Here is a 15,988-nt window from a genome sequence, read left to right as displayed (position 1 = left end):
CCTCCCACTCACCATGGTGGGACGTATATCGCTTATAAAAATGATTATCCTCCCCAAATTCTTATATTTCTTCCTAAATATACCGCTCTTCCCTGGAAAGGTTTTCTTTATTTCTTTAATATGCTCAGATCAGAACTTATACAGTTGATTTGGGGTGGTAAACAACCACGTCTGCAATGGGATATACTTACCCGCCCTTATTCCCGAGGAGGGTTTGACGTGCCCAATTTTGAACTGTATTATTTGTGTGCTCAGGCCCACTTTGCACACTTTTGGTTTCACCCCCCTAGATATACACCCCAGGTGGCCACGGAGCATTGGCTGGCACATCCTATCCCGCTGGACGGGATGAACTTGTCAATCCCTGAGAGCCGACCTGAAGGGCCATCATCTGTTGATTGTACGGTTAAAGCATGGCAACGCCTCTCCCATATACTCGGGGTGCAGATGATCTATTCTCCGCTACTCTCACTTACGTATCACCCCAAAATGCCACTGCTCCTGGAGGGAATATTTTCCAAGACCAAATCTAAATTCCACCTCTCCTGCTGGGGTGACCTTTATATCAATGGTAAATTCAAAGACATGGCACAACTTTTTCACAAAGCCCAAGTGTCCGCTATGGATATCTTTCTGTACGCGCATCTGCAGCAGGGTATAAGGGAGCACACACCAGCATACCCTAATGAGACCCCTACATTAGCCCCATTGCACCACATGCTGCGCACAACTGAGGCTGCGCACCTCGTGTCTACTTTATACCACAGTCTATACACTTAACTAGATTACACTCCTTGTCCGCACGCGCCAAATGGAGTGCGGAATTGGGGGAAGACATCACAGACCAACAGTGGGACTATTGCTTCAAACCGACCGAAACTGTTTCCTCGAACAGTCGACGACGCATCACACATTATACATTGTTACGTTGTTTATATTATACACCTGCTCGATTACACCGCTATGGACTGTGCGACAATGCTCACTGTGATAGATGCAAGGCAGACAAAGCTGATTTCTTCCATTTGTCATGGGATTGTGGGGCTGTACACTTATACTGGCAACAAGTATTTGAAGCTTTGGAACACATGACTCTACTAGAAATACCGAGGTCCCCATTGCTTGCACTATTGGGGTATGCAGAGACGATACCAGCTGCCCAGCGTAAATTTGTCGCCTTTAGCATGGTACTGGCCAGACGTAAGGTGGCTTGCAGGTGGGGCAGAGGCAGAGCGCCAAAATTTAAGGAATGGCTTACAGACCTGATTCTATGGCAGGAACAACTAAATACATATGCCGAATTATTGCCAGCGCCTTCCAGACCACGGGACAAATCGGCCCCCCTCACTATGTACCTCATTGAACATCCACTGGTGCCCGCTTCTGGTACAAGTTAGTGCCTCAATACGATGTTTGCTGGAGTGTACACTACTGGGGGAGAGCGCTTTGAACGTTGCTGACATTTGTACTGAATGTAGAGAATATTTGTTTCTATTTACTGTGAGAGCTCCTTTCTAGGTGTCTGCATTATACTTGTTTCCAGGAGATGCCTCTTGGGAGACACCTAGCTCCAGACGACCAGCAGATGTCACATTTAAATGACTTTCATGCTAAACTAATTAATGCATATAATGATGTAATATGTATGGACATGTCCAAGTGAGTATTTATGTACTGGAACCACAGGTTTGACATGTTATTTTTTGCAGAATAAAATTTAATTAAAAAAATATCTATATATAGCTTTCAGCCAGTTGGTTAATAACGTAGGTAGATTGAGTCCCTCCACCCCCTCCGGAAATCCCACAAATCATAAGTTGTCCCTTCGGCCCTGTTTACAGCATCATCAATACACCATTGCAGTTCACTGTTCCAGCTACAGAGTTCCATTACCTCCTTTTGCAGGTCTTTGACTGTACCTTCGACTTCTGAGACTCGATCCTCCGTCTCTGTCACTTGCTCAGTTACATTGCTGAGATCTTGTCAGAGTAGTGTAACCTCTGAGCGTAATTCCCCAATCCTGTTTTCCAGCGCTTTTCTGGAAGACTGTATAGCGTGAAGTGGGGAAGCCGTGTCGGGTAAGGGCTACGCAGGTTCCTGGTGTATTTTTTTCCCTGCCTGGGAGGTTTTGGGTTTTTATCTTTGGTTATCTTAGGCAGTGGTCAGGGGCCGCAGCATGCAGTGAGCTCGTTTGTGGTCTATGTCTGCCTGTGCCAGGGGTGCTTCGGGGACGAGATTATCATATGGGTATATAGGACTCTGTCAAGATTCCCGGTCCCTCCATCGAGGTTTCTCAGTGCTGGTGCACTGAATCCAATGTGGCATCGGGGAGTGTGGCTGCACTTATACCCAGTTTCTCTATGTTTTCCTAGGCGGCGGTTCTGGGGCCAGTCACTGCCCCCTGCTTGGTTCCTCCAGGCACTTATTACGAGTGATGGTCCCGGTGGATGTGTCCAGAAAAGGCCCCAGTCTCTTTGCCTTGGCGGGGGTGAGAGAGAGGGAAGGAGAACAACTATCTTCAGCTCACAGGCCCTGATGGCTGACATGGGGGGGAAGGGGAGGGGGTAGTCCACTTTATGCTCTCTTGCCTAGGGCCACTCCAACCACCGTCAGTCCTCTCAATGGTATTCGCAGGCACAACTCTTTTTTTAGCCCCACACAACCTTCCAAGCTTGGGCTGTGTTATGGGGCACAGCATCGAGAGGGGGGATCCAGATAATCTGTATGCTATATGTTGTTTGTTGTAATTATATCAGGCCCCCTGTGCCCCCTTCTGTCATCTGTCCATCTCACAGTCCATTGTGCCAAGGAGGGGTTCCTCCTGCAGCCAATGGTGCCTTCCCGACTCGCTCTCCTCCACCCCCTGAAACAGGCGAGCCACCACACCCGTCCTGACCATCCCCACGCGATCCCTCTCACTTGCACAGCGACCTGGGGCAGGCGAGGCACTCACCAATGGAGCTGGGGCGAAGGACTCTTCTCTGGTAACGCCGTCCCTTCGGAGGGCCTCTGGTCACTGGATGTGAGCCTGCAGGCAGGTAGGCCGAGGGGGGGAGGGACTCACTCCACGCGGCTCGACTGTCCCTTGCCGGCCGCCTCCCCACTCCGAATCATTCGGAGACGATCTGGAGTCCTGGCTCAGGGCTTTCTTCTTGTCGAGCAGTGCCTCCCTGGGTCCGCACGGAAGCCGTTCAGCTTCAGACGCCCCGGCCTCCCGTGTCTCTGCCCCAATGCCTCCAGGGGATTCAGCCGCCAGGCAGCCCCACTCGCCTGCGCGGCCCAGGAGTGAAAGGGAGAGTCGCAGGCAGGCCGCCGAGATGTTTACGAATATTGGGTGAGAGAAGAGTTATTACAGGGTGCTCATAAGAGATTTACACAAAATATACAAATTGTACCAGTCCTGGGACAAGAAGCAATGAATATAGAAGTAGACAAAGAAGTGGGAGTGGTGAACCTATCAGACTACACACTCACAGACCCTATGATTTCCCTACTTAAGAAAGGATTGGGATTTTGTCCTGAAGCATTTGGGGATCTATGCTCGACTAAAATTGACTTGTTTAAATTTATTAGGCGTTTGAAGAATTTTTTTTTTTTTGCAGAGTTTTATATAGCGCGAACTTGACCCGAATCCAATCAGGTATCAGAGCGCTTTACATAGCACCAGTTACGTTACATGACGACACACATTCATTCTTTGTTAGGCACGGGGAGATTAAGTGATTTGCCCAGAATCACAGGATGTTCAGCGTCATTACTGAGACTCGAACCCAGTTCCCCAGGTCCGAGGTCGAGCACCCTAGCCGTTAGGCCAACTCCTCCCCCCAAAAAATATTTTGCCTTAAATCCACAGAGTAATAAAATCACAACACAAACATCAACGGATACAATCTCTAATTCTTTAACTATTGAGGATATTCAAGATACTGTCAATTTACTTTCGATTACAGAGTTAGAAGAAGACCCAGTTACTATTAGTAAAGTGTTACAGGACTTAGACATTAGACCAGACTTATCCATAACGAGTGGCTTTAAGCCAAAATCCAGATGGTCCCCTAATATGACCAGTGGCAATAACATTGAAATTTTCAATAAATTAGTTAATGACGATTTGGATAATGGTCATAGAAAAGCTATGTTGAGGGGCCCTCACAAGGATAATCTTTCTTTACAAGAAAGACAAGCATTGAAGATATTGATGGATGATGACAAACTTACTATTAGAAGAGCAGATAAAGGGGGGAATATAGTGGTTATGAACACTATTGATTAAGAAAATGAAATTTTTTCACAACTGAGTGACACAGATTGCTATGAAGTAATAGCTCACAATCCCATTTTTCCTCTAATAGCTAATATTAATGGGCATCTTTCTAAATGGCATGACAATGGACTGATTGATGATGATGAATTACAATATCTCAAAGTTACTCGTCCGCGATTCCCATGTCTATATACTTTACCAAAAATTCATAAAAACCTCCCATTTCCACCTGGCAGGCCTATTGTGTCAAGCATTGGGGGGCCTACTGAACATTTGTCAAAATTTGTTGATACCTTTTTACAACCAATGGTACTGAACTTACCTTCGTATATAAGGGATACTACTCATATATTGAATCTATTGAATGATATTACCCGGGATCCAGGCATGACTCTAGTAACTCTTGATGTGGTATCACTCTATACCAGTATTCGTAATGACCTAGGATTGAAGGCATTGTATTATTTTTTATCTAAAAAACCGGCTTGTCATTGGGAGCACTCTAAAATGATCTTAACTATGGTGGAATTAATACTCACGAATAATGTTTTTCTTTTTAAAAACCAATGGTAAAGACAAACCCAAGGCGTAGCTATGGGTTCGAAATTTTCACCGGCTTATGCGAATATTTTTATGGGCTGGCTGGAGGAAACGTTAATTTGAGGCACATCTGCTACACAATATAATGAGTATATCCTATATTGGGGAAGATTTATAGATGACTGCCTTATGATTTGGACAGGGACAAAACAACTACTGAATGATTTTATTGAATACTTAAAAGCCAATGATATGAATATCAGGTTCACCACACACTCCAGTATCAATAGTGTGATATTTCTTGATGTGGAACTATTTACCAGAGATGGGCAAATTCAGAGCAGGATGTACCGCAAACCTACTGCCTGCAATTCATTGTTGCACGCTAAAAGTGCACATCCTCAGAGCCAGATAAAGGCAATCCCATATGGGAAGATGTTAAGAGCTTGACGCAATTGTAGTGATGATGTACAATTTTTAACCTGTATAAATGATATGGAGAAACGGTTAATTCACAGAGGATATTCACCACAATAGTTAAAAAAGCAAAGGAAAGAGCTATCAAAGTGAAGAGGAATACTACTTTAAAACCAAGAACTATTCATCGAAATTCCTCTGAACACATTAGACTTATCACAGACTTTACTCATGTGAATGCTATATTACGTAAAAGTATGAATAAGCATTGGCACATTTTGAAAGCAGACAAAACTTTACATGAACTTGTGACAGATAAACCATTAATTACATTTAGAAAAGGGAGAACATTAGGGACTTTACTCAGCCCTAGCTATCCAATTGCAACAAAACATGAAACATGGTTAACAAAAGCATCTACAGGTTCTTTTAGATGTGGCCATTGTGGGATGTGTAGGTTTGCTGAACACAAAACTAAACAATTCAAAGATTGTACTGGAAGGTTATTTAACATCATGTCAAATATTAGTTGTAATACAAAATATGTCATTTATATTATTGAATGTAAATGTGCGAGGATTTATGTTGGAAGTACCATTAGGGCCTTGAAGGAACGAGTAGCGGAACACATGCGAGCGATCAAAAATAATGATCATAGGTACCCAATTGCGGAACAGGTTCAAACATGTAGTGCACAAAACTCCACCAAAACTTTTAGATTTTTTGGTATAGAGCACATTGGATTAGACCCACGTGGGGGAAATAGAGAATTGAGATTGCGGCGGCATGAGGCACGATGGATTATGCGCTTACGTGCGGTGGAAGAGGGACTTAATTATGATCAGGAACTACAATACTTTCTTGTAGATTAAAGATTTAAATTCCTTAAACTTTGCTCTTGCTCATATTCCCTACCTCAACTTTCTAGTAGATGATAGCAAAGATTATTTGGCTATAGAGATCAGAGTTTATATCAAGTTGTCTCTATCTTATGTATCTTCCTTATGTTTACTTTTATTAATAATTCTGTTGTGAAATCAGCAACATGCGATTTGAGGAGTAAGTGATACACTTTAATAATGTGGTTCTCGTATCACCATAACTAAAACGGGATAGTCTTCTAAGCATATTCAGCTATCTTCTAGCATGGTTGCCCTTCGGCATGTAACTTTATACAGTGGCATTTATAATACATTAACTAGGATTGAAAATATTGAATCCTTTATTTACGGATTCATGGGGATAAAGAATACGCAGACACAGCGTTTATAATGTTATCACATACGTTATATCGGTTCAAAAATGGCAAGCCATTTACGAGCTTTAGTCCATCTTTTGCTTTCCGTATAAACCCCTCCAATACCGGGGATTGGGTTTAGCTGTCCTTCGACATATAAATTTATACAGTGGCATTTATAATACGTTAACTAGGATTGAAAATATTGAATCCTTTATCTATGGATTCATGTGGAAAAAGAATACGTAGACTCAGCACTTATAATGTTATCACATACGTTATACTGCTTTAAAATGGCGGGCCATTCACGAGTTTTAGTCCCTCCTCCGTTTTCCATATAAACCCCTCCAATACCGGAGATCGGATTTAGCCGTACACGGAAGTGCCAGTGAGGAGACACACTCATGGAGGTAAGCGTGTGTCCAAAGCGATGGTACGCTAATAGTTGTAATAAGCTATTAGAGAATGCTGAGAGTGGTTCTGATACAGTTTTTGTACTCTCGATTATAGGTATCCCAAACCACAGGGACTTGAAAGTTGGAAGCCGACAATATCGGAATGTGATACTGATCAAAAAACTTTTCGCATAATAAATAGGTGAGACAGCCCGTGACTCTCCTTATTCACGAATCTTTTGCTGCTAATGAGCATTAAGCGGCAATATGTAGCGCATCAATTAAATAATAGTTGTTATATTGCAGGCTGAAACCAAACAAACCTTAAACAGATCGGTGATAATTTGGTTCAATGATAAAAATAAGAAGAAGAATGAATATTTAAATGGCAGATGAGCACACTGACACGGAATTAGTGGTGACACCAATAGGTAAGCCCAAGCGATTCAAAATTGAATACGCGATTGACACTACTAGCTCATGATAATGATCGTTGTCTCATGCCACTGTTATTTCAATTCGTAAAGAGAATTTGATATAAATTACTTAATTTGCATATTTCTCTTTATTCTTTAATAGAGATAAATGTGAGAAAACTACACTGTCAGGTACATATAATTTAAAAAAAAAGGTTTTTTCTTTATTTGTCTAAATAGGAATGCATCACTTGGGTTGTGCACGAAGGGCTATTTCTTTCTTTCAATTCGATATTGCACCAGTACCAACACTGAAGCATTATGCTTACCTTTAAGAACTGTATATTCTGGTATAACTCTATACTTTTTTAGACAATAATAGCTACTAAAATGATATAATAGAAATATAATATGGATAACATTGAATCTTTGCATGTGAAATAAGCACAACTAAACTCTTTCACTCTCCCTATGTGATTATTTAAAACACAGTGGGGAATTGGTGACAGTACTAGAAATTACAGAATACTGTTTTCTGAATGGAAATTATTTGTATCAATTCCAGCCCTGAGGAAGTCATAGGGTATACACACGTTGGTGTAAAGGGATTGGAAGAACACTTACAGAATAAAGGATTGAAGTCCAAGAGTGGAATATATACTTGTGTTTATATGTACTATATAATTGCGTGTGCTTCAGAAACTGTTAAAAAAAGGCCGCCGAGATGTGTCCGCCGGCCCAGGCAGGGTCCGGTGATCAGCCTTGCGGAGAGGGGCGGATCAGGGCACAGTCCAGTTGCAATTAATTGGTCCTCCTTTCGCCCTAAGCTGCGGCCAGCTCGTCGCAGTGGGCGGTCTGGGCCGCAGGTCCATGCTCTTGGGTGCTGGCATGTTGCCTCAGCTTGTCGACCCTCTGCCGCGTCGTTCGCACCCCCAGAGGTCTCCTCTGTCTGCACAGGCCACTCCAGAGTTAGTCACCGGTGAGGGCCACCAGTTAATTAATGATTTTCTGGCAGGATTGACTACTGGATTTCAGCTCCAGCCGGTACCTCCACAGGAACACGTCCTACCTGTGTTCTAGGCCACGCCCGCCCAAATAATTGCTCATTCTTAGGGGCTTATTTACAAGTCCCTTGCGCCACCCGTACGTCACTTATCCCATGCTAAAAATGACGCAAAAGTGGTGCAAGAGGCTTGTAAATAAGGCCCTTAGTTTTCTGGACAGTGCTGGTGGCTGCTTCTCTGGTCCCGTCAGTAACTCCCCCAGTCGAACTCCTCTAGGCAGTGTGGCAGCTGTTTTTCTGTTCCCAATTGTAATTCCTCATACTAAGACCTCCAGACAGTGCTGCTTGCTGCTTCTCTGGCCGTATCTGTAATTCCCCCACTCTAAGTCCTCTAGACAGTGCGGCTAGCTGCTTCTCTGGCCCCACTGGTAATCCCTCATTCTAAGTTCTCCAGACAGTGCTGCAGCTGCTTCTCTGGTCCCTTAGGTAACTCCCCCACTCTAAGTCCTCTAGACAGTGCGGCTAGCTGCTTCTCTGGCCCCACTGGTAATCCCTCATTCTAAGTTCTCCAGACAGTGCTGCAGCTGCTTCTCTGGTCCCTTAGGTAATTCCCCCACTCTAAGTCCTCTAGACAGTGCTGCTAGCTGCTTCTCTGGTCCCACTGGTAATCCCTCATTCTAAATTCTCCAGACAGTGCTGCAGCTGCTTCTCTGGTCCCTTAGGTAATTCCCCCACTCTAAGTCCTCTAGACAGTGCTGCTAGCTGCTTCTCTGGTCCCACTGGTAATCCCTCATTCTAAGTTCTCCAGACAGTGCTGCAGCTGCTTCTCTGGTCCCTTAGGTAATTCCCCCACTCTAAGTCCTCTAGACAGTGCTGCTAGCTGCTTCTCTGGTCCCACTGGTAATCCCTCATTCTAAGTTCTCCAGACAGTGCTGCAGCTGCTTCTCTGGTCCCTTAGGTAATTCCCCCACTCTAAGTCCTCTAGACAGTGCTGCTAGCTGCTTCTCTGGTCCCACTGGTAATCCCTCATTCTAAGTTCTCCAGACAGTGCTGCAGCTGCTTCTCTGGTCCCTTAGGTAACTCCCCCACTCTAAGTCCTCCAGACAGTGCTGCAGCTGCTTCTCTGGTCCCATAGGTAACTCCCCCACTCTAAGTCCTCTGGGCAGTGCTGCAGCTGCATCTCTGTTCATACATCCACTACACTCCACACCAAAACACATTGTAATTTACAACGCAAATAGCTCTAACTCTCACAAATGCAAGACCTATTGTATTTCAAATGCTTGTTATAGAAATGTGACAGGAAACAGGATGTTTTGAAAGTGCCAAAAAGTAACCAAATACCTCTACTTTAGGCCAAGTACCGTAAATCACGTGCACAATAGCTGCCTGCCTCTTTGTTGAATTATCTAATACGATAATAGTGATCAGTCTTCTTTATCATGAGATTTAACTCGACTGATTACGGCAGACCGTCAGGTTCACGCTTGGGCTACTATACAATCAAAACAGCGCACTTCCTGGTGAAGAGAAGAAAACACGTCAAACGATACGGCATACACTCCAGGCAAAAAAAAAGGTGAGATTTTTTTTTTATAAATATGCTTGCTGTCCTCTGATTAACAATCTTTTTCACGGGTGCTTCATTCCATTACAATCACCGGCTCTCGGTGTGGTGTTGCTGACGCTCGTCTGTTGGTGGAAAGCGACGCTGAGCTCACTGTGTAGGTGGCGGTGTATTAAATAGGTCACTGTGCTCGGCTGCGCGCACAGAGAGTGGGAGGCCGCGCGCTCTCTCCTCACAACTCGGCATTGCTACGCAGCAGCGAAGGAATCTGCCCGAAGAGGAGAGGTGTGTCTGCCTGAGAGGACCGCGTAAGTGCTTTCTGTGTTTGTTATCGTCATTTGAAAGTACTTTAAACTACTTAAGCCGTATTTTAACGAACGTTGAAATTCATTTATCAGGAGTTTTGTTTTATCACTGACCTTTTACTACGGAGGCGTGTTCTTTGTCGGTGCTTTATTACTTGTCTGATGCATTTTAGGACTCATTAACTGTACATATAAAATGGCAGAAGTGGCATGCAGTGCATTCCTAAAGAGTGATGGAATAACCCCAGGAGCTAAAGCCAATCACAAGCTGAACTAAATGACATTGTTTTGGTAAACAAACAATAAAGTATCTTTTAAAAGTGCTTCAAAACGCAGTTCTGTTATTTCTACGCGCTACAAATAACAGATGTAAGTGTCACTCAATTAATGGCACTCAATTAATGGCCCTCTGTCACAGAGCGAGAAATCAGTGTGGACATATACCTATCACTCAGGTTTACAAACTAAGGGGTGGCGTCGGGAATAATCCACGCAGGCTCCTTTAACCTATGGTCCTAGCTCCGCAGATTTAGAGGGGAAGGGTTTGTCATTTACTTCTGAAAGTAGATGGTGAAATATATTCCCCGATAAGTACATACCCAATTTGGAAACATATTTTTTGGAAGGTGCACTGCGTTATTTTGAAGTAGGTCTTTGTTTTAACAATAGTTGTATTATTTCCAAGTTTATATAGGATCTTCCAGTATTCAGCTTAATTTCAGCATCTGTTGATTCACTGAGTCCCCCCCCCTGTTCTCCTCCTCATTTAATATACTATTTGTTCATCCGCGCCCTGTCTAATCTCCCTCCTGTAGTTATTCCTTCCCTTTGTTATATCCCCTTGTTTATCTCTCCTCAGTTTAATATTTAGTTAACCGTTCTTTAAAGCGCCCAGCAGTGATGCAAAAGTCATCGAGTAGCATGAATTTCGTGATTATTGCAACAATCATAGCATTGGCACGGGAGGGAACCAGGCACGTGGGCAGTGAGGCTCGAGGTAAGTGCAGAGTGGGAGACAATGGGTGGGGGTGGCAAAAAAGGAGTGGAGTGGGCGAGGGGGGGGGCGATGTGAGAGGAGAGTAGAGGGAAAGGGTGAAGGAGCTTGATCACAACAAGAGTGACAGGATAGGATGGGGGAGTGGAGGGGGGGGGGCAAGCGAAGGCGAAGAGGGGAAACAAGACAGAAAGGAGCTGGAGAAAGAACAGAGGAAGTGTGAGCTGGAAGTATAGGGAGAGGGCAAGGGCGGGATAGAGTGTGAAAGGTAAAGGGAGGTAAGAGAGAACTGGAGGGAAGCAGAAGCAGAGAAGAAAGTGAAGCCGGGCAAGGGGGGAGAACAGAGAGAGCCAGAGAGAGCGCAGAGGGGGGCTATGCAGGAAGCGGAGGGTGAAGGACGGAAAAAAGTTTGGAGGGGCGGGAGGGTTTGAGAAAGGGAAAGCGAGAACAAATACATAAGGAGAGAACACAGAGGGCAAGGTAATGAAACATATTATTGTAATTCAGGGGTCGCAGCTGCAACATCAGCCTTGCCCCTTGGTACTCCTGGTACTGCCTTTTCGACCCCTGGCATCAGAGGGGCCAAAAGCAGTGCCAGGAACACAGGGGAAGCTCATCCTTATGCACTGTGGTTGCTCCACTTTTCTTGTTTTCGTACAAGTTTACCGTTTAGGAGTCAGATTGTTGTGGCTTGCTGGAAGATCAGCTGCAGCTCATGTCAAATCTATGGCTCTTCTCTTTCTCTTTCTCTCTCTCCATCTCTCTCTCTCCCTCTCTCTCTCTCTCTCTCTTTCTTTCTCTAGCATTCTTTCTTTCTCTCTCTCTCTCTCTCTCATGTATCTTTACAATCTTATTTCCTACGGCATGGATCATAGAATGTGTGATAATTCCCTCGAATTAATTCATGTGAAAATTGAAATAATATTTTTCAGCCAACTATGACACCAAGTAAAGGTACTCAGATGGCTGTCCAGCCAATAGGTTGAATCCTTCCAGCATACTCATCAGAAAGCTGAGCATAATCCTAGGTAGCAGTGCCTTTCTTCTGTCCATTATAACAACCATGAAATAAGTATTTTGAATATAGTTATACATCTTAGCTTTTTCGCAAATGACTGACAAAACCATGGCAAGGGCTTTCTCTAGCTTAGTATTTGACAATGAGTTGCTCAATAGCCTTCCACAACAAGCTACACCAAAACGGCGGAGTCATCATTGGTTCATGTCATTCGTAGCCAGCTCAGCACATAAGTTTACCCATGGTGTTGGGAGAAAATGATGACACTACTCCGCTTGCTTCAGGTGCAAAAGGCTGTTTTATTTACAACAGGCAAGCAGAGTACCTACCCCTTTGGCTGAGCCTCACAATCTCCCCTGTCAACTGTGCTAACACAAGGTTCTAACCAGCCTGCCTCCCCTAAGTCCATTTACCTAATGTTGCTTGTGTAGCAGGCGGAAAAGGGTCGCTGCACAACCCGCATTAGGAAAATGGATGTTGGCAAACATCAACGTACCATGAGGCAGGCACCACATGTTGCCTGTCAAAAGGTGCATGGATGTTTAGGGGGGGCAAGAAGGGGCGGGTGCCTGGCTAGGGGCCCCAAAGTCTATTTCCCTCTGCCTCGGACCGCCATAGAATGGCAGACTGAAAGTGACTTCGTAATCTCTACGGAGGTGCCTGAGAAGGCACTCCCTTATTGTAGAGATTACATTCTGATTGCTGGGCCAACTGGCTCCTTGAGCCATCGGAACAGCATTGGTCGGTCACTCCGCATGTTTCCTGTGACCGCCGCATTAGACCGCCGCATCATAATTCGGCGTTCGGACTGCAGGGGCAGATGTCGGTCGGATTGCAACCGACAGGCTCTGTTGTGAACCGACCGACATCGTTTCAGGACAGGTTGCTGAAAAATAAATTGTAAGAAATAAACTTATTACCATTTTATTTTTTATCTGTGGGGCTTGTGGGGTGACGCTCCTCCGCTCAAATAGAGGAGCCTCCCCTGGTGTTTAGGCTGCTAAGAGGTAAGTCTGCTTTTCATTTTCACAATAACTTTTCTAATTTTCTCATTGATCTATTGCTGTTATTGAACTATTGTTAAAAATGTTGCATGAGGTTTTTAAAATGTAATGAGCGTTTTATTCTCCTCTTTTCAGACAATTAAAGCAAGACAGCATGTGGTTAATTGACAAGATACGGGAACGAGTTGAAACAACCGAATCAAGAGAAGAGCTACAATTTCCAGACAATGAAAACAGAAATTTGAAGGAGAAGCTAATGCGATTACCCAGCAACGTCTTGACACCAGAAATGGTTCCTGATTTCTTCATTCCACCTTCTCTCTGCTCAGCAAGAGTTTTGAAAGACTGTAAAAATCAGCAGAATCTCAGGCACCAGTCATCTGCTTTGGAACATAAGACAATCCCGTCTCTTAATACCAGACTTGAAACACGGAGCGTTCATAAGAAGGGCCCAATTAAAAATGTCGTAAAAATGACAAAATCTCACGTCATCCAGGTTCACTGTGAAGAAAATGTGGATCCACAAGCCAATTCAAACTTTGGACCAATGGTAGAAAGCAATGATCAATCGTGTCTGTCACTGCTTTCTCTGTGCGACATGCCCGCTTACTATGGGGCTATGCAACTCAAGGAAAGTGCACACACCCGAAGAAAAGAGTCTTTATTTCATATGGATATCGTAAATGTTATGCAAGTGAGCCAAGATATATTAAACAGAACGTGCCCAAATTCATCATGTTTGCACTCTTTGCAAGCAAGCCTCAGTTGGCAACCAGAAATAAATAATAGCAGCTGTAGAACAACCAAAGAGGATGCACTGGCTGCATGCGGTACTCAGTCTGAAAAGTCTTCTTCTAGTTCTCCTCAGTTGTTACGGACTCTTTCTGGATTTTCCTTATTTAGATATTTTGGCAAAGACAGCTCTTCTGGTCGGGTCGCCACCTCAAAATCCAAGTGGCCATTGGACAAGAACAGCCCTTCTACCAATGAATTGACTTCTGAAGACAGCCGCCGACACTCAACAATAAAGTCCTGTAGTTCATGCCCAAACCTATTGCCACTCAGAGCATCACCCTTTGACTATCTACGTTGCCAAGAGAGGCTTCAATGGGAACATGTGGTTAAGCTGGACAAGAGAGGCATCATAAGGCTGTCTGTCGAGTACAGTTCAGACCGGGCAACCCTCAGAGTACGAGTGATTACTACAGAGGAACTCTATGAGAAGTCCTTCAAGGCAAAGAACGTCAACTGCAATGTAATTGTGTGTCTGAACCCGGGAAAAGTTCAGAGACAGCGAAGCGCCATCATTAAAAACAGCAAAAACCCAATTTTCAATGAAGATTTTTTTTTTGATGGCATACAAAAAACAGATCTTAAGATGTTGTCTCTCAAAATGAAGGTTGTTAACAAGGGAACCAGCATGACATTTGATTCTGTTCTTGGTGCAAAATCCTTGCCTCTTTCAGAGCTCTTGCCATTTTAAGTGCACTGATAAAGGCTTTTTTGTTTATTATATTAGATTACTAATATCACAAAATAAATTGAGTATCCAATGTGGTGGCATGTCTTCATCTGCAAAGCTGAATGAGAAAAGATGCTTAATCTTATTTTAAATTAAGTTAAATTATTTTAAACAATGTTGTAGGAGGCTGGCTTAGTATATGGTGCACACTTATTTACGTGAAGCACCTTGCACTAATCCAGACAATGTTTATGGTGACTTTAGTGGTCTTAGACAACCATAGAGAGCTCTCTAAGTGGTAGCTGTGAAGAGCAGCCTTCGGGCTTATCCAGAGTGAGTGTGAAGCAGCTTGTTTTACCAGATCTAATTGATGGCCACCATATGAATCAAAATGGCTTATCACACTTACAAATGGTGAATCGACTCCAGGGTTTGTAGGAGTGGCCTGCTTATGCAGGGACACCCACACACTTATAACCCAGCACCCTGCCTTCAGGATTGAAAGACGTGCCTTAGGGGTGACTTATAGGTTTTAAGTGTAGTGACCTCAGATATAAGAAAACTTATATCTGTTGTTAGTGGTACTAGCACCAGCTTACACAGGCTGCAATGGCAGGCATGTAGTCACGGCTTGAGTGGTCTCTCATGGGTGGCACAACACATGCTGCAACCCATGGGAGACCCCCGGTGTACCTATGCCCTAGGTACCTTAGTACCATATACTAGGGACTTATAGAGGTACACCAGAAGCCTTTTGTGGAGGTACAAAAGTACATACCATAGTCAAATTTAGGGAAGAAGCACAGTGACTGGGGTCCTGATTAGCAGGATCCCAGTGAGGCTAGTCAAAAGCACACTAACAACAGGCAAAAAGTGGGGGTAAAAATTGTAGGAGGTTCCTACCTCCCTACATATGTCTTCCAATCTTTTGTAGGACAGGCCTAGGGCTAAGAATGACACCACACATTTTCCACCATAATACGTCTACTTGCTTACCTTAGGTACAGGCACTGGAGGTAAAAAGTGTGAGTCAAATAAATGTTTTCATGTCTCGTATAGACTTGCGTATGAAAAACGAATGTAAGCATGCAAATATTTTGCGTAATTCACTAAAGAACATAAAGTGCAAGTTACACAAGTCAGGCCCTCATTACAGGTGGCCTGGAAAATGGCCTGCATTTTCCCCATTTCCCCAACCTGAAGTTACCGTTATTGGCGGGTCCCCTTAGAAATGAGGAATTACCGGGCAAATCAGCAATTCTGGGTCCAAATCCACTGGCAATTAATTTATCCCTGAATATTTATACAGAGATTTCAGCTACTCAAAGTAGCCAAAATCTCTGTGTGAACTAAACAGGTCTACGGA

At 43.9% G+C, this 15,988-nt stretch overlaps 1 protein-coding gene across 2 annotated transcripts; it reads left to right on the top strand.

The window, feature by feature from the left end:
- The first annotated feature begins 9,775 nt into the window (after positions 1–9,775).
- On the top strand, positions 9,776–14,643 carry LOC146866109 (C2 calcium-dependent domain-containing protein 4C-like). Of its 2 annotated transcripts, none has more exons than XM_085640797.1 (2): positions 9,776–9,851; positions 13,296–14,643. In XM_085640797.1, the coding sequence occupies exon 2, from the start codon at positions 13,315–13,317 to the stop codon at positions 14,641–14,643; it is 1,329 nt and encodes a 442-aa protein (XP_085496923.1). In that variant the 5' UTR covers positions 9,776–9,851; positions 13,296–13,314. The 2 variants fall into 2 exon arrangements, with proteins under 2 accessions (XP_085496923.1, XP_085496922.1); XM_085640796.1 differs by lacking the exon at positions 9,776–9,851 and adding an exon at positions 10,079–10,147.
- Positions 14,644–15,988: the final 1,345 nt, after the last annotated feature.

The sequence above is a fragment of the Triturus cristatus genome, chromosome 2_1, assembly GCF_964204655.1.
Source record: "Triturus cristatus chromosome 2_1, aTriCri1.1, whole genome shotgun sequence".
Taxonomy (NCBI): domain Eukaryota; kingdom Metazoa; phylum Chordata; class Amphibia; order Caudata; family Salamandridae; genus Triturus; species Triturus cristatus.
Note: the sequence above shows the minus strand (reverse complement) of the source record. Positions and strands in the feature narration are given on the sequence as shown.

What these genes read in the sequence shown, in the direction of transcription:
- LOC146866109 (XM_085640797.1), top strand. Translation starts at nt 13,315, where the DNA reads ATGTGGTTAATTGACAAGATACGGGAACGAGTTGAAACAACCGAATCA.